Source organism: Harpia harpyja, chromosome 21 (assembly GCF_026419915.1).
Source record: "Harpia harpyja isolate bHarHar1 chromosome 21, bHarHar1 primary haplotype, whole genome shotgun sequence".
Taxonomy (NCBI): Eukaryota; Metazoa; Chordata; class Aves; order Accipitriformes; family Accipitridae; genus Harpia; species Harpia harpyja.
In genome coordinates, this window is record NC_068960.1 from 3,474,041 (window position 1) to 3,500,841 (window position 26,801).

Here is a 26,801-nt window from a genome sequence, read left to right on the forward strand (position 1 = left end):
TGGAGCAGAGCTGAGCAGACACTAACTACCAAACAGGTCTGCTTCCTCCACATCTCTGTGTGAGCCTTTCCATGCTAGGTGCCCTGTCCTTGCAGCCAAGGAGTAGCAGGGAGCTGACTGTGCAGTCCTGGAGCAAGAGGGGGGGAACCTGGGCTCCTGCCATCTTCAAAAGCACAGGGTACTACAAGGTAAATCTGTGTACGACAGGCAGCACCAGCCACGGGGCTTTCAGAGAGACCTGGTCTCCCCCCGGAGTGCGTATGCAGCCACCCTCTCGTTTAACCTTCCCACCTTTCTCCTTGCTGTTTGCCTCGAGCAGTACCGCCCCAGCCAGCATCATTCCTCAGAAGCTGCCCACAAGTGAGCGTAGCAGCTGCTGTCACTGAGCAAGGAGGGGAATTAATGACTCCTCGCTTGGCTGTTGCGAGCGGCGGTGTGTGAGCTCCTGTGGAACCATTGATTTCCCTTCCTGCTAGCTGGGGGCTGCTCTGTTCACGCTGCAGAAAGCTGCTTTTGCGAGAGGCGGTGAGAAGACGAGACTCCCAGGCACGCAGAGCCCCCGCCAGCCTTGTGCTTGCTGAGCTGGAAACCTGCTGTTATCTTGGGGGTGGTTTGATGGAGAGCACTCATCTCCCAGGCTGCTGCCATGTGCCTGTGGCTCGCAGGTTCCTGCCACTGTGCTTGCAGGTACCAAAGCTTTCAGGCATGATGTGCTACGATGATTTGGTTCAATCAGCTCACAGCTGATCCATAACCCCTTGTGACCAGGTCTGAGCTCTCGGGCTTCACGCCAACATGATGGAAGAGGCAGAGCTTCACATGCTTTTCCAGACTCAAGAAGTATCTTTTATTTGCAGTTTGTGGTGGGATGGAAGAAGCATGCCTTTGGCCTGAAATGTCCCAGGCAGCTCAGGCATAGAGGCAGCCGTCCCTGCTGAGTGTGCTGCCGCTGGGGGCTGTCCTGTGTGCCCCCAGCTAAGGCAGCTGCCCAGCCTGTGGCAGACCTACTCCGTTGGCTCCAGGATTTCTATGTTATCCAGCTCCTCCTGGAGATTGTCGATGTACTGAACGATCTCTCTGACACGGTCGCGGTTTCTGTCAATCTCGTTTTGGAAAGCCTGAACAGATTGAAACCAAGCAGTGAATCCGCAGGCTTGTCAGGGTCCCTTGCTGTAGCACAGAGGGCTCCAGCAAAGGTTAGGGAGCATCTTTCCTAGCAGTGTCCCCACCACTTGGGCCAGACCTGTCTGTGCCCCATCCCCCTGAGCATGAGGGTCTCTTACCTTCTCTGTCACGGAGGCCTGCCAGCGGTAAGTGTTGCTGAGGATGTCGCTCTCTCGCTTAGCAATCTTCAGCAGACGGATGCCATGGGACGCGTTGACTGCATTGACAATGGTGTTTTTGTCCACAAGAAGCTAGGAGGTAACGTGACCGGATGAGGGGAGGGCAGTGGGCTTGCAGCAAAAGCAGCAGAGCTCGGAACTAGGAGCACAGTAACTGCAGTGCTCGGGGGGGAAGAAAATCGGCCCTCTGTTTCAGACGGACAAAGCCCTAGTCATCAGGAGGAATCCAGCGCTTTACCCCTTCGCAAGGATGCGCCTGGACCTCGCTACGGCGTAATGGGGTATTATCCCTAGTACGGGTGGGGAAACTGAGGCAGCCCTCTCAGGCTCCCCAGCTGGAGCAGGGAGCAAATGCCTGCTGCTGAGTGCTCTGTTGCAGGCAGGGCTGCCTCGCAGCACATGGCAGGCCCCTGTGGGCAGCTGGTGTTGAAGCAAGGCTGCATATGCTCCAGCACGCCTGGCCCAGCAGGTGCGGGAAGTGGAAAATCGCACTTGGAAGGGTCTCTTGCACTGGTGGCACTGGCTGTAAATCTTCATTTTTGAAGAGTCCCAGCTTCTAATCGAAGCAGTGACTTCCCCCGTGGCTCTAAATAGAGGGTGGCTTCACTAAACCATAATGACTCTCCTCCTGCAGCCAAGTGCAGCTGTTGAACAAATGAAGATTGCTTCTCCGTGGAAATGGATGGCAGCGAGGCAAAATGGGTGCACAGCAACGGTGCGTAACTGCAGCCATCTGCACAGGCCATAAAGCAGGGAGCTCCCCCGGGGGGGCTGAGGGGTCTGTTTTGTGTCTGTCAGCTCTCGATTACCTGGAGTAATGGGGGGGCTGGGATAATCTGGACAGAGCAAAACCACAGCGAATGCAAAACTCAAGTAATTTAGCCACTGAATGAAGGAATAACGGAGGCAAAAAGGTCAGCAGCGTTGCTGACTGGAGCACTGCAACAATCTTTGTGCTTTCTGAAAGGCTCCTGGGATCTTTGCTATCACAGCAAGACTGAGGGCTCAGTGGAAGGCTCCATTTGAAATGTCATGTCCTGCCTCCAGATCAGCTCGTGGGCTGGGGAGCTCTAGGAAGGGCTTTTGAAATCACTGAGGCAAACAGAGCCCCGGTGCAAGAAAGTCAGAGCAGTGTTCAGATTCTCCTGGGGGAGCAGGGAGAATCTGAACAAAACCAGCTGCGAGTGCAGCAAAGATGCCGCCTAAGTGCCTGCTGGGTTGGGGCTGTCTGGAAATCACCCAGAGAAGTGAGTTGTGCTGGAGGCAGGAGAGAGACTTGCTCAGCACCTCTCCTGGGCTGCTGCCATCAGCTCTGGCAGCGCCCAGGGAAACCTGCAGTGCAGTTATCCTCTGTCCTAGTCAGCGGAGATGTCTGGTGGCACTGCAGTTCAGCCAAGTGGCTGGGGCCTCTTGGGAGGAGGTTATGCTCTGGTTTAGACATGGCTTTAGCTGTATTGAGCCTCCTGGAAACCCTGTCCCTTCTGAGAAGAGGCTGTGGCCTCCTCTTCTTGCCAACTCCTTAGCAGAGATGAATTTTTTTGGTGCCCTCACCATTCGAACATCAGCTGGCAAATCCTCGTCAAGCTGATTCTTGACTGATTTCTCCAGTGTGGTGATGGAGATTTCTAGCAGCTTTTCATGGTGATGGTTTTCCAGGTCCCGGCACTGGGTCATCGTACAGAAGATCGTTAAGGAAAAAGCTGACCACGCCATTCCCTTGTAGAGATTAAATGACCTCCTGTAACTAGAGACTGAGTGTCTGCACAGTGGGCCTCCTCAGGAAAGAGCCTGGCTGCTGCCAGAAGCTGGTGTAGTGTCAGGATATATGCTTTCTGCTCTTAATCGCACATTGGGTCTCATCCTCACTGCCATATATTACGCAGAACTGAGAGTGGGCCTAGGCTTGCAAGGGAAGTTGGAGGAGGCCTCCCAGGATATAAGCTAAGCTCTGAATATGGTGCAATTATTTGCACAAGGCCAACAGATTTCTATATTTAAAGTAGTGTAACCTGTCACTGAAGCACTTTGGTATTCTCATCTCACTTTGTACCAGAAGACATCAACAACACAAAAATGAAGGCCATTAAAAGAAATTTCAAAGAGAATTGTAGGTATTTCATTGGCTGTTACGGCAAGAATGTACATAAAAAACCGTCTAACCAGATCTTCCCAGGGTTTTGTCATGGCTGTGTGGAGAAGGAAGGAAGATTCCCAAGGGGGAGAAAGCTACATAAGTCTTACAGACTTTCAGCACAGGAGAACTTAGATCCTTTTGTGCCCTCCAGTCTCCACAGAAAGGAGCTGGGCACCTTAAATGACCATTCCTGCAAAGCTGGGAAAACACCTTTTCTGTTGATTTAAAAAAAAAAAAAAAATCAAATTCTATACTGATGGCTCATTTCTGGATTTAGAGGCGAGATACACGTATATCACTGGAAGGTCCAGGCCAACAGACTGTCGAAAGGATATATCCCTTTAACGTTTTCAATGAATGTTGATGCTATGACAGCAATGTTTCCTTTAAAATCCTTTATTAGTTCCTTAACAGAGGGAAAAAGAGGACATATTACAATGAAAACTTGCATAAACATAAAAGGGAGTCAGGGACTCTAGGAAGAATCTACAATTTATTATAATTTGGACTCACTGCTGTTATTAGCACAGTCAGAAACTGAACTGCCTCAAGCATTTAAAGTGTTTTGAAAGTGCTGCAAGATTTTCTTTCCTCCTTCAGGGACAGAAAATCAGTTTATTGGAGGGAAGTTGACTGAATGATACCTTTACCCACTGTCTGGAGCGAGCCAGCTGATCCTTTTTTACCCTCACCTAAGTAATGCCTGGAGAGTGCTGTATTCCCGTATACTGACATGCTACAGTCTCCTTGTATGCATGAAGAGCCTCTTGTCAGAAGCACAACCAATGACTGGGCTTACTGCAGCTTTTGTTTTAGTCCTCAGAAATTAAAATTGCTGCTGCCTATTACCTCTGTCAGAAATGGCTGATGGAGAATATGTGAAGTGTTGCACTTAAATGTCTTGATACAACAGTTCAAAGACAGCCACCCGAATCCTGCAAATCCAGAAAGGCATGCAGGGAGAAATGCTTTGGCTCATTCCATCAGTGACTGCAGATATGTGAGGACCAATTCAGAAAACACTAAAAGGCACAATCCTGATGCAGTGAGGAATCCATTTTGATCTGCTGCTTTCTGTCATGCACATTCGCAAAAGTAAACAGCTGCATCTGCTTGCACACAGGCCACAGCTCCTGCCTGCTAATTTTTAAACAGATTACTTTTTTTTTTTTTTTTTAATGAGGATGCCATTAGCAGCCCTGCCCTAGTTTTTGAGGAAAAGTCTGTGAAGAAAAAAGGCAGCTATTATGCAAGCAAATGCAGTAAGCTGAGCAGGAATGTATGTAATCTTATTCATAGCAAAGATCAGCTTCAAAGAATTACACATCTAGAATCCCAAAGGCATACCCCATGCTATGCAACGACTTCTGTATGCAGACCTATAAAATGACTGAATGACCTCAAGTCCCTTTCTCTAAAGTCTAGGAAATCAGCTTGTATAGATGCGAAGGACATACTGCGCTCTGCTCTGAGAAACAGAAATCTGTTGCAATGGATCAATGCCCAGGGCCTGATCTCACCCAGATCAACTCTGAGCAGAGAAAGACTAAGATGAAGACAAAACATTAGCCTGACTGCAAGACCTATGTGCCCCTCTTTGTGCAATGGGCTACTAAGCAGAGGGGTGTAGCAATAGTAAAAATGATCCCCCTGCGTTCTGGATGTGAGCTCTCACTGTATGTGCTTGACCCTTACCTCCAGCTGGTCAGCTATGAGCATTTCCAAGGTCATGAGTGCTTCTGACAGCTGAAGTATGTCCTCCTTGTACTCGGCTCGTTTAGACTCAGCAATATCGTAACTACTGGCACTATGAATCTCATCCAGTCTCTAAACACAGAGATACATAAATTACTTACAGTTTGTGTTCAGCACTCCATTGCAATTTAATTAACTTGTTACATATGTGAGAAAAGTTCCTACTGCTGATTAGCTGAAATGAAATGTGATGATTCAGGAAGTCTCCAGATTTACATACTGGGTAGTCAACAGTGCTGAGGTATGCTACTGCGCTAACGATCCAGGGGCAATGCAGTAGAATCAGTGAAAACGCTTCCTCATCCTCCAGTCAGCAGAAGACACTGCCCCTTCTATGCTTCCAACTTTGGTTCCCCTTCTGACACATTTCAAGTAAAGAAAAATACTAGATTCTTGACGTTGCTGGCCATGAAGAAGAGATTAACAATTACTTCGTAGAAAGAAATGCAGGCCTAAATCCTGATCCCCTTCATGTCAAGGAGAATCTTGATTGACTTCTGCAGGGTCAGGATTTACTATTCTGAATATGGAATACCTATCATTGCCTGCCTTCCTCTTACAGCAAGGATTTATTGCCCTTCAGAATTAAATATTGACGTCAGTTTTGTATCAGACAAGATTTATGATTTCTTGGATCAAAAAAAAATCCTTTGTGCTGAGCAATGTATTATTTTCAAGTCTGTTCAAAATAAGTTAACAATGAAACGTTAATAGGAGGAAAAAAAATGTATGTTTTAAGATGTCTAATCCACTTCTCCTGAGAGGGAATGGAACACGCTAAAATAGCAAATTCTGATGAAAATCATTGCCAAGACTTGTGTCTGAAAATGGACTAGATTACCCAAACTTTGCAGTGTTAAAAGCGGGGAAGGGGAGAGCAAGGTATCTTTTTTTCTAATGTAAACAAGTTAGGAGGCTCCAAAAGCTCCACAGCCATTCAAGCTGCACCTCTGGGAGCAATAACTTCAAAGTTCAAGGCCTTTAATGCTTCTTTGCTCCTTAACCAACTTCAGAGAGCAAAGTTATTTTACAGGTTACCTAATTTTACATGAAAGGATTACAGCGAGACAAACAGCCCCTAAGAATGGCTTGCAGATTTCAGACTGCCAGGACCTCTGCACCTTCTGAACTCCTCCAGCAATTTTAAATGAATGGGGAAATGCTGTTAAAATACAGTGTTCAGTTTTGACACCAACTCCTCCAGTATTTATATGAAAACTCACGCTGACCACTGTGTCCTGTTCTTGCAGCTCAATCCGTAGCTGACCCTGCAGGTCATCAGACAAAAGGCCAAAATCTGGCCTCAGCCATGTTTCTTTGGGTTTGATTTTGGGTTTTTTTGTTGGGTTTTTGTGGCTTTTTTTTTTTTTAATGGATGCTATATTGGGAATTCAAGTGCAAGTTAACTGAATATACATATCAATCTTTATATGTTGCCTTCTGGTAAGGCTGCAAACTCGTGTCCCGACTAGAGCTGATGGAGTCAGTTTGCCAGCATGAGTCAGCAAGGTTCAAGGACCCGGGCGCAGAGTGACTCAGCAGGCTGCCAGCGTGTGACAAGGCACCTAAATAAAAGTGACCTGGTTTTCAAAGGGAGCCAGCGCTCGTGACTGCCTGGTGTCAGTTGTCAGGGACTTGCTCTGCTCAGCTGACACTGTTACCAGGCTTTAGCCCCCCTTATTTTTTCTGTGGAAACAAAATAATGAACCATCTATTATACATGGTCAGAAAGGGGATCCTGCTAGAAGCTACGCCCTGAGCAGCCACAATGGGTGGCTGCAGTTGAGCAGAATGAAAAAAGATAGTTTCTGCTTTAAAAACACTAGAAATACATTACAATAACTTTACCTAATTTTTCTGTTAAAGTTCTTTGAGCTGTTGTTGACAAAATGAACTGAAGCAGAAAATTACTTGAAAACGAAGTATCATGCCATCTCCTTCCTTTTCTTCCTCCTTTTGCAATGAAAGAAGAGCTATTGGAGGCCTCACAGAGAAGGGGAGTGGCATTAAATCTGATAAATCTCTCTATATATTTAAAATTAACTTTATCAGAAATATTTAAACTGAAAGAAAGGTTGAGCGTTTCCATTTTCTTAAAGACTGGTAACTTTTCTGGATGGCAAATAAAAAGTAAAAAAACCCCTTCACATTTAGTCACTTTTTTTCTGTAAAGCCTTGAAGGCCCTTTACCTTTGTGGACAATAAGATAACACTGTGCTATGTTAATTTTGTCCTACGCTGAATTTCCAGTGTAGATAAAGACTGTCAATGTTAGCTGGTTGTGGTTTGCCCAAAGGTTGAAGCTTCAATCCCCAAATTATTTTCCTACATAAAGTACTAAAAACCTCTTAACATTATGTTAGTTAATGACGTTATGTTAGCTAACACAACAATTTTTCTTGGTATAGATTTATACTGTAAAAAACATGTAAAGAGAGATCAGTGACTTGAGCACTGGAAGAGGTTGCCCAGAGAGGCTATGGGGTCTTCATCCCTGGAGATATTCAGAGGCCATCTGGACATGGTCCCGGGCAGCCTGCTGTGGGTGGCCCTGCTTGAGCAGGGGGGGGTTGGACCAGGTGCCCTCCAGAGGTCCCTTCCAACGCTCAACCACTCTGTGATTCTGCCATTAGGGATCAAGTACCAATTCCTACTGCAACAGTGTAAATCCAGAATTATTACCCTAATTTTAATGGAGTTACCCTTGCTCTCAGTGAAATTAAAAGCTGGCAGAGGATGTAGAGAAATCATGTATCAAACAAACAAAAGTATAACAACATTACCCTTTTGTTCCGATTTTCAAAGTCTAGGATTATTTTCCTGCCTTCTTGCTGGTTGGCTGTTAATGCTTCATGAAGGCTTTCATAGAAATCAGAGACTTCAGCTTCTCGTTCTTCATACTCTTTCAGACCATAGTTAAATAGGTTCTCACAAACTGAGACAAACTCCGTCCTGTATGTGACACCAGAGTCAAGGTATTTTGTTTGTTATGCTATGTTCTTTCTACCTCTGCGAATGTGAGCAACAAGAGTTACAAGCTACTGTTATGTAAACTCCGTGGTTCTTGCTGGGAGCAGGCTGCCAAGTATTCTGTCTGTGGCAGGACTGGGTCACCCATTCACATTTAATGCATAGGATTTTGCTACCTTAAGGGTATGGAGAAAGCTGTGGCAACTTGAGGGGGGAATAGGCCTTGAGGAAGAAAAGGAAATACATATACTTCTCTGACTCTTTTCTGACAGAGCAGCGGAATGAACCATACAACCCTATCTGTCTTCACAAGTGTGAATACAGTGTCTGCGTAGTTAATAAATACAGCTCTGGAGCCTACAGCCAGAGCACAGAATAAACTACTGACTTGGTAGCATCACAAAAATAATGTCAATTTTTCTTCTACTATTATCTTGGCAATGGAATTGTTTCTAGAGTCTATTGTAGTTAAGCCGTGATGCATTTTTTCCCAACAGTGTAATGCAGTTTTAAGGAAGGTCAAGTTACTGGCCTTGACAATGCTCTATTAATCTGAATGAGAAAAGAAAAAAGAAAAAAAAGTGTCTGCTTTCTGATCCCCGGTGTAGGAGCAATGATCAGAAAAAAGTGCTGGCCTGAAAACTTCATGTTGCCAGCTCTGGCAGGTTGAGAGATATGCGACTCATATCATTCTGATTAGTCTGTTCCTATCTCCTGCCACTTCAATTTCAACATGATTTTAGCGACAGCGCTCTTACAATCTAGCTGACAGACATTTATCTTATAGCTCATTTTAAACTTTAAGTGGATTCCAGACTTAAAGTAAGTACAAAGCCTTGATTCTTGAAGGGTCAGAAAAGAAGGCTACCACAATTGTGTTTGATTCAAGTGAAGGAAAAGGAATATGGTAATTACAATGGTGAGAATTTAAAACGCTGGAATCTCATGACCTGTTGGTGATAGAAACGAGTGCTTTTACAAACGGGATGTTTCAAGCTGGGTTGGCCAGCTTGCCAGTAATATAAACTATTTGTTTGTAGCCCTCATATTTCACGAGATATTAGGCCTTAAAGCTGTCAGTGGTCTCACGGTCTTGCAGTGGTTTTTTTGGTACCATTCCAAAACTGAACACAGACTGTCTCAGATCTTAGATCAATGTAGTTTTCAGCCCTGGACAAAAGCAATGGATGAAGAGTCCCTGTGGATGCACCTCCTTCTTAACTCAAGGCATTGCGTTTTAGCTGTAGGTATTCTAAACCCAGGAAGGATATGCCTGCAGCAGGTTACCCACTCCAGGGAGGTAAGCCAGTTTGGCAGCTTCTGTATCCTCTGCATACATACTGTCAAACAGGAATGATCCATTCAGGTACTCAACAAAGGCTGTCTTTGAAGAGAATCAGAGCAATATAAGTAAAATAAAGAGTGCCAACCAGCTGCCAGTCCTCAGGATGTGTCACTCCTATAAGCACTTTACCAGCAGAGGAACTCTGGTGCAGACACAGTCTTACCAACACAATAGGTATACCAACCAAGGCATAAAAGCACCCTGCAACTGGAGTGAAAACCATCCTGCTGGCTTTGCTGCTTGAACAATCTAGCCTAAGGATAGAAAACACTGTTTAATCTTGTACAAAACATTATCACATACAACCACATACTGCAAGGCTATTAAGCCTCTTGGATAAGGAGTCAGTGGACTTTGGGGAGGGACAGAGGGAAGAGCTGCAGGTCTCCTCCCTATCACTTAACTGCCTCTTGCTCTTCAGCCAGTCTGATCTTCTAGAGGTCTGGAATACAGAGCCAGACCATAACTGAAAGCACCATTCTGCCTGGTCTTGTTTTCAGTCTGTACACAGGACTACAGTGATCTCTGAAAAGCCCTGAAGAGTTTAACCATAAAACTAATGAAAAGCATTGACTTAGTGTGAAGGAGAAAAAAAAGTCACTGCACCATGAAAATGCTAACAGTTCCCTCAGACCTGTAATTTTCTTAATCTCATGTCAGTCTGATAAGATCCTTAGGTATGATTTACTATTTAGCTTTGCAGGGTCTATATCTGTAGTTTCATTGTTCAGCCAAAAGAATTATGTTCCCCCACGTCATGTGTATTCTACAGCAGTTCCTGTTTTCATTCAAAAACGAGATTCAGAGATCACAGAGATTAATCCTAGCCTTAGTTTTAGCACAGTCGATGTTAACCTCTCATTAAATCTTCAAGCAGGTAAAAGAGAAGTCAATATCTGTTGTGCTTCTTTCTCCTGAGACAATATACAACCAGCCGAAGAAAACGTACCTTGTGGTACTCCAGCTCTTTCTGCTTTGCCTGTTTTTCCTCCAGCTGAGCCAGGGCCTGAGCCTCCTCACGTTCCAATGGCTCGGTAAGATCTTGATACTTTAAAACTGCAACTTCTCGCTGAGAAATGCAAACAAAGAAATATCTTTATTAGATTATCCAGCATTGCTCAACAAATCTGGGCATAAGCATTTGATCTTTCTAGAACATGAACCTGAGTGACATCTGCCTCTCCATTTCTCTGTGGACTTTTTATTAAACTACTTATGAAGTTCCTAATCCATTCCTCATCCCATTTTTTGTTGGCATATTACTCTGACTCTGCATTCAGTGCATCTGAGCTGATTCAGTCCCAGGAAACTTTTCTCTCCCCATTTCCTCATCTTTAGGGTTGTTTTTTCTTTTTTTAGCAGGAGGCCCTGTTTTGACTTCTAGAATTTCAGCTCTGATTTGATCAGCTAGCAAGTTTAATACACTTACTAGGGAGGAGAAGGCTCTTCAGAGGAGTGGATGGCAAGGTAGTAGCAGGCGCAAGAACCTAATTAGCTTGAAACTGAATCTTGACAAATTTAAGTATGCAATTCTATGACGTACTGTCTGTATGAGCAGGGACTGGACTCAATGACCTGGAAAGCCCTTCCAGTCCTATGGTAAGAGTAATATATATTCCAAGTACAGCTCCTGCTCTGTGCCAAGCAAATTTACAATTAATCACGTTCTTTGCTTACTAAAAAAAAACCCCAACAAAAAAACCCTTCTTTGTTCCTTTGAGCGCTGGGAACAAAAAGCAGTCCCACAGGTTACCGGTGCGGATGCGCTGTCCTGTTCTCAGAAATCAAACTGGGAAGTGCATTCTAAGGCACCTGCTTGCCTGGATAGTCTATCAGTCCACTACTGAAACAAATTGCTCACCGAGCAGCAGGACCACCAAGCCTCCTTTCCCCTGGATCCGTGTCTCAAGACTGATCTCCTCTGAGATTTTCTGATCTGTAAGAAGGCTTGCACTCACACTGCAGCCTCTCTGTGGCAACATTAACCAGGCCCCTCTCCCACACACAGCTGCTGATTTTCACAAAATCTGTGAAGACATCATGCCTCTGACACCTCTACCTCTCTGTCAGATTTGATAGAATTTGGCCTACAGGTTCACAGCTGTTAGGTGGAGGCAGAATAAACACTGCGTGTTTCTGTAAGTCTAATTTCTGCAGGGAACCTGCCCTGAATGCTAGAATATTGCGGGCATACCAAAAAAGCAAATGCTCTGTAAGATGCTGTTGCCCGATTTCACAAGCAGGGAATGCAGAAATGCTTACCGTGGTGTCACTCACGAGCTTGAAGTCCAAGTATACCAGGTCTGGAAGATGAGCAACAACAAACAGCGTATACTGCTTATCGTGGCAGAGAGGGTTCCCCGTGAGATTCAGTGTGCGTAAGTTTTTAAACCTCCTGAGATAGATCACCTATGCCGAGAGGAAAGAGATGCTGTACTTCCCATTGCTGGGGAAACACACGGCCTTGAAATTCATTGCTCTTATTACAGTTATGTTGCAATACATATCCTGCTCTGCTGCCAAACACAGGTGACATCATTAAATTATGAATTTCTAATGCTTTCAGGAAAGGCAATACTTAAATTCACATTGTGAATATATAAACAATGGGTGTAGAGAGAAGGTCTTTAGCTGGGGTGGTAAGCTGCCCTCAAAAGAACCCCAAATAAATCCTAGTCTCCACTCCCTCCTTTTCTCATACGTAGCTATTTAATCCTTTTTCAGCTTTCATGGGAACCAATAGGAATTTTGCCATGGCTGATAGCAGTAACAGAGCCGGGCCCCCATGAGTCAGTAATCTAAAAGAGAAGTAGCTGTAGTAAGCACTTAACACTGGGACAGCTTACCAAAACCATAACTTAGACTACAGAGGCAGTGAAATCCTAAGGAGAATTTTCTCCTCTAAGGAGGGGCTCAGACACAGTGCCAAATGTCATTATTAGAGTATTTGATCCTTTGATAGGAAACATTTGCAAAGACAGGGAGCACTCACATCTTCCAGAGTTGTCAGGTTATTCTTTCCTATGGAGAAAATCTGCAGCTCTCGCAATGTGTCCATGTGCTCAATTTTAGATATTCTGTTATTGTAGAGACTTAGGTCCTGCAGTTTGACAAGGGTATCCAGGCCCTCAATTACTTCAATATTGTTGAAGGACAAGTCTGGGGAAGAGTTTAGAAATCAAAAGTTTTACAAGCAAAAGTTAAATTATCTGTAGCAGAACGCCCTGATTCAGACCTTGCATTTAGCCTGATTCTTGATTTAGGAGTTTATGTACAGTATTTTCCTCAGGGGTGTTCAGTGTCCCACTGGAAAGGCATCATCATTCGTTCACATCTTCTCCTTTCAACTGTCCATGCAACTTTTAAATGAGAAGAACAGTTGAAGGCTTTCCTTGTGGAGTCTACATACACAACCTGAAAGCGACTTCTACCTTATGGGGAAAACCAAAATACAAGAAAAGAGGTGGGGAAATGCCCTAAAAGGGGGGGTATTTCTGTGACAAATTTGACACTCCCTGCCTTGTTTCTTGCAGACTCTTGCCTGCCACACCAATGCCCACTGTCATGGTCATTCCCATAAGACCAACATACGCCAGTCCCATGCTCACAGTCGCCCTGTTGTCAGTGGAGGTATGCAAAGGCACATACTCACTTTAGCTATTATTTCACTTATTGAAATTTCCTCTTTTCCTGCCAGAACATCTATCCTAACACCTACATTCATCATGACTAAGGGCAGTATTTGCCCTCAGGCCAGTACTGAGCAATTCAGGAGTCCAAAGATGGTTGATGAGGTTACCAGCTGTCTGCATCACCCCAGCCCCTGGATGGCTAAGACACTCATGCAGCAGCTCCTGAACCACTGCAGCCTTTGGGCAAACGAAACCCATGAGTGTGCTTCAAAACACTCTGCTTACATTGTGGTGATCAGCTCTCGATTCACAAGTGCATTAGTCATCTGTGCAGCAGAACAGTGCAGAGAACTGGGCAGAAGAACCCATTAGACATTTCAAGATGTGCTTATGAACTGAAGCCTTGCATGCTATTTTCAAAGACGGATGAGGATATATTTACACTTTCAGCCAGCAACATGCCTGCAGTTCTGGGAGAATGCTCTAAGCTATGCATCTGTAGCAGCAACATCACCGATCTGCCCAGCATCAAAACCTGCACCCCTGTGAGATGCTGCTCTCAGCGTCCTGAGTTTTTAGTTGAAATTAGTCACATAAGACGACTACAAGGACGGGTACTTTTTGGGAAAACAATGACGACAAGCCCTTAAACGTATAGGGGTAAAGACAGTGGGTTCTAGCCTCTGAAATGCCTGCATTAGCTCTGAAAACAGAATACAGGCTTCTAAATCACAGAGGTGTTTCCATAAATATTTCTGAAAGTTATCTCCAAATACAAGTACAAACCCTGGAAACAACCTTGAAACCTCAGCTTCCTGTTCCTGCCACACCAAATGTATTAAAACCAGTTTTTAAAGGATTTGAAGGATTGTTTTGCAGCTCTGATATTCAGGCATTTTGACATTTGCCAGTCAAATGAGGAAACACACAGGCAGCTGACAGCCTTCCCTGAGAAAGCTCCTATCAGTTGTGTTTGAGAAGGAATGCGACATCCTGGCTTTATTGCAGATTGCTTTGCACCTGTGAGGGCATCCAACTTCATACACTTGTATCTTACCAAGCCATACAAGGTGAACCAGACTCTCCAGAGCTTCTATCTTCTCAATGATGTTGTTGTCCAGCTGCAGTTTAGTCAGATTCTCAAACTGCCATAAATTATCAATCTGCAGGATATCTAAAGCCACAGGAAAAAAATAAAAGAAAATTGCTTTTCATGTGAGACAGCTTTCAGTTTAGCAGACACACTATCTTGCACAAGGAAAACATGTCCAGTGTTACCTCCAAAATTATTTTCAGCAGATTACGATAGCATGTGATGACTGCCCTAGAGAGCTGAGAGGTCCCTTGGCTGGACGAGATTTCAATGAAACAGTCCAGTTAACCTCATTGTCCTGCACCAGCGCACACTGCTCATCAGTGATGCCAACGAGTCACTGAGGGGATGCTGGCTATGGCCGTGCAGTCAAGAGTGGCTTTATGAATCCACTACTAGGAGGCCTTGACCTTCATTTTCCTTTCCAGCTCCAAGAGGGAGGTTTGGGATGAGACTCTGCTTTTCTCCGCATTTGCAGGCTAGCGGTGGCCAGCTACCGCTTTTGTAAATTACTCTCCTGCTTCTGGTATTCTCATCACAGGAGAGCAAGTTGGGGTCTACTCTTTCTGTGAAGGCTGCAGTTTAGAACTAATCAATATCCCTGCATTTAGCTTTCTCCAAAAACAGAATCACAAGGGCAGGTCGTTAGGCACTACAGCAAAACATTAGGACCAAGGTGACAGAAAATACAGAATATTCTCACTCTCAGTTCTCTTCCCCCCTGCAATGGCTTCCCAGAAGATTTCGTTAGCTGCTCTACTGCCATTGTTGTTTAGTGAGTGCAGAGTAAAGCAAGTAATTGCATGCACAAAATATTCACACAGTTCTATACTTTGTATTTGCAAACAAATACATGCAGGATCAGGTAACAGGGAGTCTGTTCTAAGGAACTCAACTAATACATGCATTATTTTACTGAAGCATGCAATGGTTAATCAAAAGCAGATTTTTGCCCATGAAATTACATACGCCCAAAATACTCAAATATTGAGCCAAATGTTCTTCTTTCTCATTTTTTGAATGCAAGTTTATGACTGGTTTGACAATAAGAGGCAAGCTGCGATAATGCTATGGATGACCGGAGGAAGCCGCCGAATTGGACTGTAATCACCATAATCTACCAAATAGCTCTCACATAATCGCCAGCGATGGCGGAGCCTGCCCGGGGTTTGATTTGTCCACGTACAGAAGGGCCCAATAGGCCTGTGGCCTGTAGGTGTCACCACAATATAAATGTTAAATAAGAATAGCAGTGACAATAATAGCTTAAAGCTAAGCAGCTTTAACGTTACCCATCAGCAAAAGCACCCATCTCTCTCTAATGAAACTACTTCATACAGGTATGACTAAAAATGTAACTCCAGATGTTACTTTTCACATAACAAATCCAAGCTAATCATGATTGTTTAATTGCCAGTTAGCCACTTCATGCTTAATTCTACTACCCTTTAACAAAAGAAGAAGAAAAAAAAGTATATATTCTGATACTCACTTCTAAAACCAAGCTGTAGCTCTGTCACATCCTTAAGGTTAATACCTTCCCTTTTGGCAAGCTTTCCTATGTCCTCTGGACACTGCTCTTCAATGGCTTTCTGAACCATTTCATCATCAATAATGTTTGGCTCAATGCTATTGTATAACTGACTCATTTTTAGATGGTATCACCCTTAAAGGACAGAATAGAAAAATAAATAAAATTAATGCCTGGCTACTACTTCCAACATTCATTGAACATTCATGCCAACAGGCATGACAATTCCAAGGAATTAAGAGCACAGCTGAGCATTAAGAAGATCTAATACCTCACAAATGATATAAAAGACAGACTTGACTTTTATCACGAAGTCACTGATTTGACTCTAAGCACAGTCTTACAGCCCCAGCACTGTAAAATGGCCAGCCACAATCACATGCAAACTTCACACCATGTTTGAGTGTTTTCCATGAAGAATGACAGAATTTGGCCAGATAAACAGGCCAGGAAAGGAGGCCCCGTGCAGCACTTATCAACAGCAATGGTCCATCGCATGGCAATCACCTGCTGCTGAAACCCATCTTCATGAAGAGGGCATATTCAAGGCTCTGTGCGCCATTGAATCTAGTTTCAAAAGGTAAGTTTCTCGTTATAGGCAAGTTTGATTTATAGAGTAAGAGGCAGGTATATATGGAATAGGAACATTAACAACAGCAGTTCACTAAATTTTAAACACCAACATCATAATAAAAGTGAAAACAAATTTGAGGAAGGAGGAAACTTTACAAACAATAACAACAATTTTCTGAAGAAGGCACTTAATGCAGATCCATAGTACAGGCTGTCTAGTTCAATCAATACATAGTGCTGCACATAAACATCTTCACTTTGGGGAACAGAAAATTCTGTCAGTCAAAACTTTCTGTCCTGGCTTTGTCACTTAAATATCCCTGACGTTGCCCAGGAGGCAATGAGACTGCTTATCTTTCTAGAGCCGCACACAGTTAATGAATCAGTACGAAGGACTTGATTTTGCTTGCATAAGATGTCTATAATTATGGAAGAAGTTCTACCGATTTTTTGCGTGGGAGGACAGGAAGGATAAACGTCTGGGTTTAGAGAGTTCTCTCCTCATCATGGCTTTTAATTAACAAACCAAACCTCTCTACAGCTGTGCTCCGTTCAGACCACGGAGTAGCAGCTTCTGGGTTCATTCACCCTTGACCTGCCAGACCTTCCGCTTGTCGCCCACCCAGACAAGAAGCTGCTGCTCACAGCCAGCCGGAGCCCAGGCCTGGGAAGCAGCACCACGTCCCCGACTCCCCCCGGCCCTGCAGGGCCCGGGACGGGGACCCTGACTCTGCCTGTCAGGGCGGCTCTGACCCAGCTGGGCTGCCGCCTTCCCCCCCGAGACCCATCCACGCCCCGATCCCGGCCCCTCAGGCCTCTCACCCCCCGGTCCCCAAGGCTCCAGGCCCGCTCCGCGCCCCCGGTGCCCGGCCCGGCCCCCACCTCCGCCTCGGCCCCGGGGCTCGGCGCCGGCTGCTAAGGAAGCCCAGGCGCGTTGCTAAGGGCGGCCACGTGACAGGCTCAGCCGCCAATGGTCAGGGAGAGGGTGGGAAGGCTGGCCGCTAATCAGAGAGCGAGAAATCCATGTCAGCCAATCAGCGCTGGCACCGTGCCCTCGGGGCGGGAGGAGGCGCTCATGATTGATGTTTCTCTTGCCCAATAACATTAGAGAATGGTTTGGCCGTTGCCCAATGGAGAATGGCAGTAGCGGTGTCCCTGCTGTCTATCAACCGGTGGGCGTGGAAAGGGCGGGACTACCGCGGGGGCGGGCCCTTCGCTTGACAGTGATGGGCACGCTCTGTAACCTATGACTCCACGGGGCGTCCAGCCGCCGCCCAATCGACTGCAAGGAGGCGGGCCACGCGTGGCAGAACAAGCTGCGGTTGGTGTGCGCGGATGCCAGTCAGGGCGGAGTGGGGGAGGGGGGGCCGCCGGGCCGCTGTTTGTTGTCATCCCAAGATGGAGTTTCTGCTGGGGAACCCGTTCAGCACCCCGGTGGGGCAGAGCCTCGGTAAGGCGGCCCGGGGGGTGCAAGGGGCTCCGGGGGGGCCTGGAAAGCCGGTGGGGCCTCTGGAGGGGGTGGGGGGCTCCAGGTAGCGGGGGGCTCTGGAGGCAGTGGGGGGCTCTGGGGGTCGGTGAGGTGCTGTGGTGACTGTGGGGGGGTCTGTGAGGGCCCGCGGGGGGCTCTGGAGCCAGGGGAGGGGGGGATGTGGGGCTTAGTGGAGATCTTTGGGGGTTGTGGGGATCTCTGGGACTTAATGGGGGGCTCTGGAGGTGTGTGGGGGCCTCTGGGGTTGAAGGGTTGGTGGGAGCTCTGGAGGTGGTGGTGGGTTTTCGGGGCTCATGGGTGCTGTAGGCCTTAGTGGGGGTCTCTGGGGGTTAGTGTGGGTCGTGGAGGGCTTTGTGGGCAGCAGAGGGCTGTGGGGGTAGCGGTGGCTTTGGGCAAGCTGTTCATCATGAGGTGGGAGCAACTCCACTTCAAGATGGTTGATGGATGAAGGAAAGTTGTTGCATCCCCCAGCTCCTTTTCCTGCATATGAATACCTTGTTACAGAGCAACCCTGTCATTCAGCCACCTTTTTCCCAAAGTGTTGAAACCTTCCTGGACCTGTGCATATGCAGAGAGGGTGATGTGGTTATAGAGATAGAAGTACGTGCTCAGTTTTCAGCCCAGAGCTTGAATTGTGGTTTTGCTAATGCTTTGGTGACATTAGGCAGGTTCTTTTGAGTGTGCTTTCACTGTGCGGCTAGCCATAGGCCTTCCTGGGTTGCTGCGTCTACTCCCTCCCTCCCACAGATGTGTTCACTCTCAGCTGTGGCAAGTCTGGTTTCGGTCTGGGTTGCCATGGCCAGGGCCACGGGAGAAAGCCTGGACGCCACTTCTGCAGAGTTTGATAACTTGCCCACGGTTGGGTGGGCTGTCATTGCCTCCTGCTTTCTTCTCTTAGGCCCTGGAGAAATATAAGATCTCTCACAGTGCAGTGGGAAAGAACGGCACGATGGCTCAGGTTCCTGCAGTGCAGGGACCATGGCATGCAGTCCCACAAACCAAGGCGATGTTCAGCTGAATGAATGCACATGCGCTAGCATCCCTCTCCAGTGAAACCATGCTCTTAGTTTCCTTGATTTGTTTCATAAGCAGCAGTAATTCTAATGCCTTATTTAGGGGTTATATATAGTATAATGTATAGCTATGTATAGTCTAGTCTATAGCTGTTCTACATTGATTTATGGGAAGATGGAAGACTTGTGTCTTTGGAAATTACAGTGGAAAAATTTTGCAGAGTACCTGGTCGTGGCCTGAAAACCCAGAAGTCCTTTTATAGTAGTTGACTCACACACACATGCAAAGACACCCCCTTGTAGAGCTTTTACCCCTTAAATGGGTAAGTCTCACATGTGCTTTGAAGATGGCTGGACTCTTGCTTTGTCAGACTATATGGAGCATATGTATAGCTTGCTGTTTTTCTTCCACCATCTGGGGTGTTTATTTCTTCTGGTTAGGGAGAGAAGTGCCGAGAGTTTGAGGATAATAATGAGAACAGTGAAAGTTAAACATGATTTTAAAGTGAATTTGCTTTGTTGTGTTTGGCTATCTGACCACATCTGGCAGGACAGCTGGCTGCTTTGCTGCTTGGACAAGCCTTCTACAATGAGCGTTGTTAAGGGAAGGCAATAATTTCTCATTTATTTATTGTCAGATTCTTTTAGCATCAGTAAGTGGTTTAAAGGGGCTTCCTTAAGACTTAAGAATTGTTGGGGGAGGTTAGCAGTAAAATCTGCTTTTCTAGCCTTCTGCTTTTCTAACTCTGGAGTGCAAAGATTTTCATAGCTCTTACATCCCCCTCCTCTCTTTGAATGAGCAGTCGCTGCCAACTTAGAGGCTTCGAACACAAAGCTCTGAAGGAGTTGCTTTCATCAGATAAGGTTAGGTGTGTGTGAGGGGCTTATAGTGCAGCTTCCCTTAATGGAAAATTCATCTGCACTTTAAGAATGTTTTTTCATCCCCGGGGGGAAGAGATAGCTGCAGATTTTATTTTGGAAGAAAATTTTTTCTGCTTCTCATATCACTGCCAGTTATCCCTTTCTGAGACAACAGTAAAACAAAAGCATGCCTTGTTCTCAGACGGTGCTATTTGCCCAGTGTTTCCACAGTTTTTTTTCAATGAGCTTGTCAAATATAATTTTCACTTATGTTTCTCTTCATTCTTTAAAAGAAACTGAATAATTTTGTATTTCTGTTTCAACATATTGTGTTGAACACAGTTGTGATGTTTTCAAGCAAGGCCTAACACTCACCATAAGGGAGGAGTGCAGAAAATTATGTAGGTCCATCAGCACACCAAGAATGCACGTTCTCTGCCAGGAAGTAGCAGTGGTTCACATGAAGATTTAATTAGGGCTAGACAATGTCTTCAGATAAATGCCAGGTCTCAAAGAACAAAGATGTCAGAGAAGGTTGGGGAGAGCTGAGAGAGGTAATACAAGGGATTTTCTCTTTTCTCCTTCTCTTTATCTGGATAATGTCTGAAGCTAGACAGGCTTTTTATGTTAACTCTTTTGCTTAATGTGGGAAAGTAATGCTAGGATGAGCTCAGAGGATTTGTAATGGAGATGGATAGAGTCTCCTGCATCTAAAGTGCTGGTTTAAATGGCAGCCAGGTTCCTCATCGCTGAAAGCTACCTGGTTTTTGGACTGGCTTATATGGTAGTCTCTATTTAGTTTCCAGCGGTCACCTAACAGAAACTGTACAAGCCATCACCATGGCTACTAATTACAAACCTCACTTAACTTTTCTTTAATACTTCAATTGACCCGTGGACGCTGAAATGTCCTTATGTCTCTAGCAAGGTCCTCACCTGAGCGGAGGAGGTGGTTTTTGACAGGGCTGCAGTGTGCAAGGTAGTCAGCTGCTGTGGTGTGCCTAGGAGATTCCTGAACTTAAAAAACATTTTGCTCATTCCGTGTTGCTTTTTACCTGGAGGTTGCAGTGAAGGGAGATAACTGCACCGTTTTACATATAAGATAAAAATCCTACCCAGGATTATGTAGCAGCATCCATTAGTTCTCAAAGGCTTTGTGAGCAAATGGTGCTTTTCAGCATTTCACAGGACTTAGAAGAAGTCTTCATGGTCCCTTCACCCCTTCACAATGTCACTTTTGTTGGTGGTCAGTGCCTCCTAGCAAGCATCCTTAGGAAGATCCCTGAGCAGGGGTTGTGTGTGGAGCCTGATGTGCTGCTGGTGATTTTAACCAGTGCTGCGTGCTTGGCGCCCGGTGAATCCAGCAGCCATCGGTGATGCTGGACGAGGAGCCCAGGGGGGCACTGGAGCTTTCACTGACAGCTTGTGCTGCGTGGCTCTGGCCAGCTGAGGGGTGGCCGTGCCACCAGCCCTGGAGAAGGTCTTTGTGAAAGCTGGCAAGAGTCTAGAGGGAGGAATTGGGTGCCGCAGGTTTTGTAGGCTGCGGAGTGTGTCAGGGCTGACAAGATCCTTTGTGGCACTGGGTGTTGGCCCAGTTCTTAGGACTGAACTGTTTATTTTTTCCAGTTAATACTGTAAATACAATAGACTAGATCCTTAGAGGAGGACTATTTTGAAGAATATTCCTGACCAGTGAGGAGGAGAAGTACAGGAAGATGTGTAGTAAAACAGCTAAGACAGACTGCTTGCTATTGGGAGAGGGACTGACCTGGGGAAAAGCTGCAATTTACAGTAGTGGGAATTTGCCTTGAGATTCAACATCCTGCCATAAATTGTGTTTTTATCTTTCTTTGTTCAAGGGAGCCATCTTTAAAGTGTCACCACTGTATTCAAGGTTATTAGAACAAATACCCTTACCGTAGGTTAGGGAAAACATCTTAGATGATTAAAGCTGATTGAATTACAGGAATGTGGAGTACTGGTGACTTTTTCTGCTCATTCTGCTTATTTGATATAGGCCATATGGCTTGCACATGAGGACACAGTAAAACCAGTTACATTTTGTAGTATTTTTTTTTTTTTAGTCTGGAGACTTTGCAGTTGCTTCAGGAGAGTATTTGTTTAAATCCAAACCAAGTCTTGCTGCTGGCCCCCCCTGCTCCCTCAGGTGCGAAGGGCTGAGTTGGGGCAGTGAAGTGTGAAATGGGCTCCTCATGGGGTGATGGACAGGAGTGTTGAGGTCCATTTTGGTAAGGGCTCTGGTCAGGGCTCTGTGTGCTGCTGAAGTCAGCCGTTCTTGCTGCAGCCTGAAGACTGCTTGACTTGGAGCCAAAGACCTCCAGGGAGAGAGGTCCAGCACCTGAGTTAAATGCACAGAGACCTGAAAGTTAATTTTTAACAATATAGTAGAAATTAAGGTGTCCTGCATAACTGGGGGTGGGGGTGTTGATCAGATGATGCTGGTTTACATCCTTGGTCCCTGTTGATGAAGGGAGGTTTGAACGAGGGGTGCCGGTCTGGGCACTTGCCCTGGAGTCTGTTTTCAGAAGAGGCACAGTGCAGTGATTTAATACAGAGTATTGTTTAAGGAGGCTACGAAAACAGGGTTTCAGCAAAAGATACAGAGGCACTTTATTGAAGCAACAGTGAGGCAGACAGCTTTTCAATTGATTTTTATCAAAGCACTTGCAGTTTCCATTCAAGGCTGTGAAACTGATAATAAATATGGTGGACAGACTCTGTTTTCAGAGCTGCTGTTTTGTTCCCCCCTCTTTTTTTTTTTTTTTTTCTTTAAATGAGAAAATGCCTCAGCTTGGAGGGGTGTATGAACACCTTTTATTTTCCTTTTCATAAGAAGCACTTAAGACCTTTCTGCAGGTTTCTTATATCTTAAGGGCTTTATGAGTCTTAGGAAAAAAAGGGTTCTAAATAAATGAGTTGATGGCTACATGTAAGAATAGAGAGATATATTACAGTGAGCAGCCCATGGTAATCCTGCAGGATAAATTAACCCAGGCTTTCTTGTCCAAACACACAATTTGCTTAAGTTCCCTTCAGACTAAACTTATTGGTGTGCTGTGCTGTAAGGAAAACATTTTTTTAAAGACAGACCTTTTCCCATTGCCAGAAGTCAGTGTTTAAAGTGCACACCGTAACCTTAGGATCTGGTACCAGGAAAATTATGTGTTTGCAGCATGCTGTTGGGGTCTCAATCATCTCTCTTTTCAGTCATTGCATTATAATAAAATAAAATGTCCTTTGCATTTAGCCATAGCCACTGAAGTATTGTGCCCTGTTCAAAGGGAAGCTTTTCTCAGTACAAGGTGTCAGTAACTTTTCTTGCTATCAGATGCCCACAGCATATGCTGTATCAAAAAGATGACTTTTGTCTTTGCTTGCAGTGAAGAGTGCACAAGAAGTAGTCTCCTTGGAGTTTAAGTACTTTTATAGGTACTCCTGTAGTTGCTAAAAATCTAGCCCCCCCCCCCTTCATATAGAATTGTGCTAGTCATGCAAAAGAGAGTCTGATAAAGTGCTTTTAGTTTTATAAGATTATTTGGATCTGCTTTCACTTCATGACAATGGATTATGTTGTAAGGAGAATCTCCATGAAATATGAAAATGGATATCTTTGCTTTTAAAGGAGCAAATAAGTACTGAGTCATGAATCTGGCAACTTGGAGAAACTACATACGTGTGTGAAGCTGGATAATTAGTATAATACCATTTAATACTAGGTTTCTAAGACTGGATTTATTTTATAGGCACAAAAGCAGATTGTAGTTCATGAAGGTATTATAGCATGTATTTTTGAGTAATGCAGTTTTATCTCTTCCAGCACAGTACGCTTAAATGTATATTCCATATGCTTCTAATATAAATCTATATGTGAGAGGTTGCAGTGTGAGGACAGCTCGTTCCCAGTTTGATACTGCTCTGTTTGAGTACCTGGCAGATTTTTTAAACTGCATATTTAAAATACGCTTGACTAAAACCACACAGTTAGAAAATCCCCACAGACCCTTCCAACTGATTTTGTATTTCATCCAAAACAATTTTCACCAAAAAAAGAAGTATTGTGTGTTTTCCTTAGTTGAATTAAGAACATTTTTAAATTAGCCAGACTTTCCTTTGATTTTGTAAACTATGTTGAGTTTTTAATTAAGCATTCTTTGAAGGTGATCAAGGCATTTGGTAGTATCCTCAGTCATAACGATCAGTGGAGGAACAGCAGCAGTTTTTGCAGAAATTGTGATGAGATGATCCTTCATGGGAAATGACCCTGCACAGTACCTGCAGGGCTGGTGCTCTTCAGGGTTAGCCTGGCAATCTCTTTCCTCATCTGGTATATCATACTTGACTCTGGGTAAATCATATCACACTTTGTGTTTTAGTTTCAAAATCTGTGCAATGTATAGGTGATAAAAAGCATAAATGTCCGGAGAACACAGGGGAGAAAGAAGTGTTGTAGGAGCCCTGAGAAGTAAGGAAGTGACCCAAAAGGCCAGCATGCATTAACACCTTTTTCCCCCCATATGAGTCTGCACAGATCATTCAGAACTAGTTTTCCATTTTCTCATTTGCATCCATCTGGGAATTACTGGTTTTCTACGTAAAAGAAACTTGTTGCTGAGTAAAAAAACCCTATCTACGATAGATAGGCCTTATCTTCTGTATTTGCTTAGTCATGCTGCTGATGGTTCTCCACGATTGTTTTGCTCATTTGTTTCAGTTATCATCAATGCGAAAGGGCTCTTTTAAAATTGATGATTCTTGAGCACAAAAGATGCTGGTCTAAAGGCTTTGCTACAGCTTGGTCTCTCTTCCCTTAGGAGCAGGCCCTTTGCTACAGGTAAACATTTCTTTACCTAACTCATGGAGCCAGATCTTCCAACCTGTAGGCACTCTTCCCATTGCTGAAGAAGGGGAGACACAAATAAATACAGCCAGTCTGTTATTGACAGCACTGTCTTTAAATTTAAATATACTCTATGATTGTTCTGTACCTGCCAGAATTATAAGGTAGGCCCCATAATATAGTAACTCATTTCAAAATCAAGGATTAGGGAAACAAATAGGTCCATGTATGTATATACCATGTCTGTGTTTGGGTGATTCCTGTCATGGCTATGTATAGACTATTTACCCGTATTTCTGTATCTCTCAGTTGACAGAAACCCTTTGGCAGCTCAGTTTGCAATGTAGTCCAGAGAGCATCAGGAGACTCAAAAAATAAGTAGATATTCAGGAAAAACCTGTTGAAGAATTTGGTTAGTTGGTAAGCCTGCTTATTCTTTGAGAGTAAGCCAGTCTGTTCCCCAGCTGGTCCTCAGAAGCCTTCTGGGTTAGATTACTTTGGGAAGAAATTCTTTGTTCAAATTCAGATCAAAGAAAACGTGCACAAAGTGAAGGCACAGATTGGTGTTATAAACTGTGTTTGAACCCAAAGAACTTTGCAGAGCATCCGTTTCTTATTCTTAAGGCAAGAAAGACTTTGTTACATCCCAAATGTGGTCAGGAATGTTGAGGATATTGTTAACTTGGACATGTTGCATCCTCTGTATTTTCATGGGATACATCTACTGCAAGAAGTGTGACCAGCTTTGTATTTGACTCAAATAACAAAAAAATCACATTTCTGGCATAGCAAGTAAATGCAGAAGGTCCCTTTTTAAAATCTGGTATTTCCTGCCTTTTTTTTTTTTAACTTTAGTTTTGTCTCAATTATAGCTTTCTGCATTTATTTTCCTTTTGGAAGGAAAAGGGCGTCCTTCCTTGCCTATACACACAAAAAGCTACCTTGAGCAGATTAAATAAGTTGCAAGCTTCAGCAGCTTTGCCGGCAAATTTTGGAAGGTCCTTATGTCCTGTACTAGGTCTACTGGCTAGCGGTATTTGATAGCTTCCGATCACTTTGTCTTCTCAGACTAACAAATACGTCTGTATGTTTTAATAGAGGCATTTTACTTAAACTGTGATGACCAAATACTTTCTGAAATACGGGGGGGGGGGGGGGGTTCAGACATTTGTAAGGCTTTAATTAGTAATCTTGTCCAAAAAGTCAAGCCTGAAGTAAGTTTTTGACTGAGGTGATCCAGAGATGAGATACTGTATTGTAACTCTTCCTTCCAAAACATCTTTCCTTGTAGTTGATGCAATGAACGTCTGTTGGGCTCAATACTTTCACTCAAAAGTGCTTTTCCCTCTTTTATATGACGCTGTCAAGAATCTGAACTCCTCAGTGTTCACCAAAAAGCACTCCAATCAGTTAACAGTGTTAAGGAATTTAACCAGTTAATTGGTTCCTAATTTAAGATTAGGAGAGAAAATATGCAAACTTTGTTGGAATATTTCATCTGGAGTGAATCTTGAAATCAGTCTCCACATTGTGACCAGTTATTACCTGAACACTGTCTATTATTTTTCTGAGCAGTTGTTCTGGTGTATAGGTATGATAATAAGATGATTGATGGTGAAAGCTGGGGGTTAAGTATATATTTCATTTTGGGGTACCCTTATCTCATGTTTAAGCTGTTGTAGTAAATAGCTTGTTTTTTCATTATCTTTGAGCTGCCCTTTCTCTACTGATTTTTCAGGTCTTCTAATTAGAAGGGTATTTTAGTGAAAAGAGAGATCTCAGACCTTTGTGAAATTTTCTGCTAGTACAAATAATGGTAAATCTGAAATTACTTATTAGACAAGAAGTTGTTATGGCAACTATAAGATGGCTGGCTAATCAGAGAATGAGATCAGTTTTTATTTACAAGTGTAATGAGCAATTAAGTTTGAGCAGCTGTCAGACTTGGAAAGTGATTAAAGTTCAGCAAACAACCCAAATGGGTCAGTGTTCAGTTCTGGTGGTTTTCTGACACTGCAGCTTGATCATGTGTGGGTTTTACCTACTATAATTAAAACTGCCTTTAAAATCCCCATCTATGCCAATGACTTGGCATAGCAAGTGAGTAATGAAAAATCCCTCTTCCAACCAGGTTCTTTAAAGGGTATTGGCCTTGAGTCTTGCTGCTGTTAATGAGGTATTTCACATGTGGCACCCCTTAAAGC

General features: G+C 44.3%; 2 protein-coding genes across 5 annotated transcripts in view; one reads left to right on the forward strand and one right to left on the reverse strand.

Moving 5' to 3' along the window:
* Positions 1 to 820: 820 nt before the first annotated feature.
* On the reverse strand, positions 821 to 17,302 carry DRC3 (dynein regulatory complex subunit 3). The gene is made up of 13 exons (XM_052773023.1): positions 17,259 to 17,302; positions 15,765 to 15,938; positions 14,237 to 14,353; positions 12,540 to 12,706; positions 11,810 to 11,956; positions 10,497 to 10,616; positions 9,474 to 9,586; positions 8,016 to 8,190; positions 5,173 to 5,304; positions 3,813 to 3,883; positions 2,895 to 3,018; positions 1,284 to 1,415; positions 821 to 1,118 (listed from the first exon to the last, which is right to left on the reverse strand). Exons 2-13 carry the CDS (start codon positions 15,919 to 15,921, stop codon positions 1,005 to 1,007), a joined length of 1,569 nt encoding a protein of 522 aa, XP_052628983.1. The 5' UTR covers positions 15,922 to 15,938; positions 17,259 to 17,302; the 3' UTR covers positions 821 to 1,004.
* Positions 17,303 to 17,728: 426 nt separating this feature from the next.
* TOM1L2 (target of myb1 like 2 membrane trafficking protein) overlaps positions 17,729 to 26,801 on the forward strand; it is a 58,949-nt gene continuing 49,876 nt past the window's right edge. For all 4 annotated transcript variants that reach the window (XM_052772488.1, XM_052772489.1, XM_052772490.1 and 1 more), the window contains exon 1: positions 17,729 to 17,826. In XM_052772488.1, the coding sequence (XP_052628448.1) occupies positions 17,775 to 17,826 (52 nt within the window). In that variant the 5' untranslated portion in view covers positions 17,729 to 17,774. The remainder of the gene's footprint in view (positions 17,827 to 26,801) is intronic.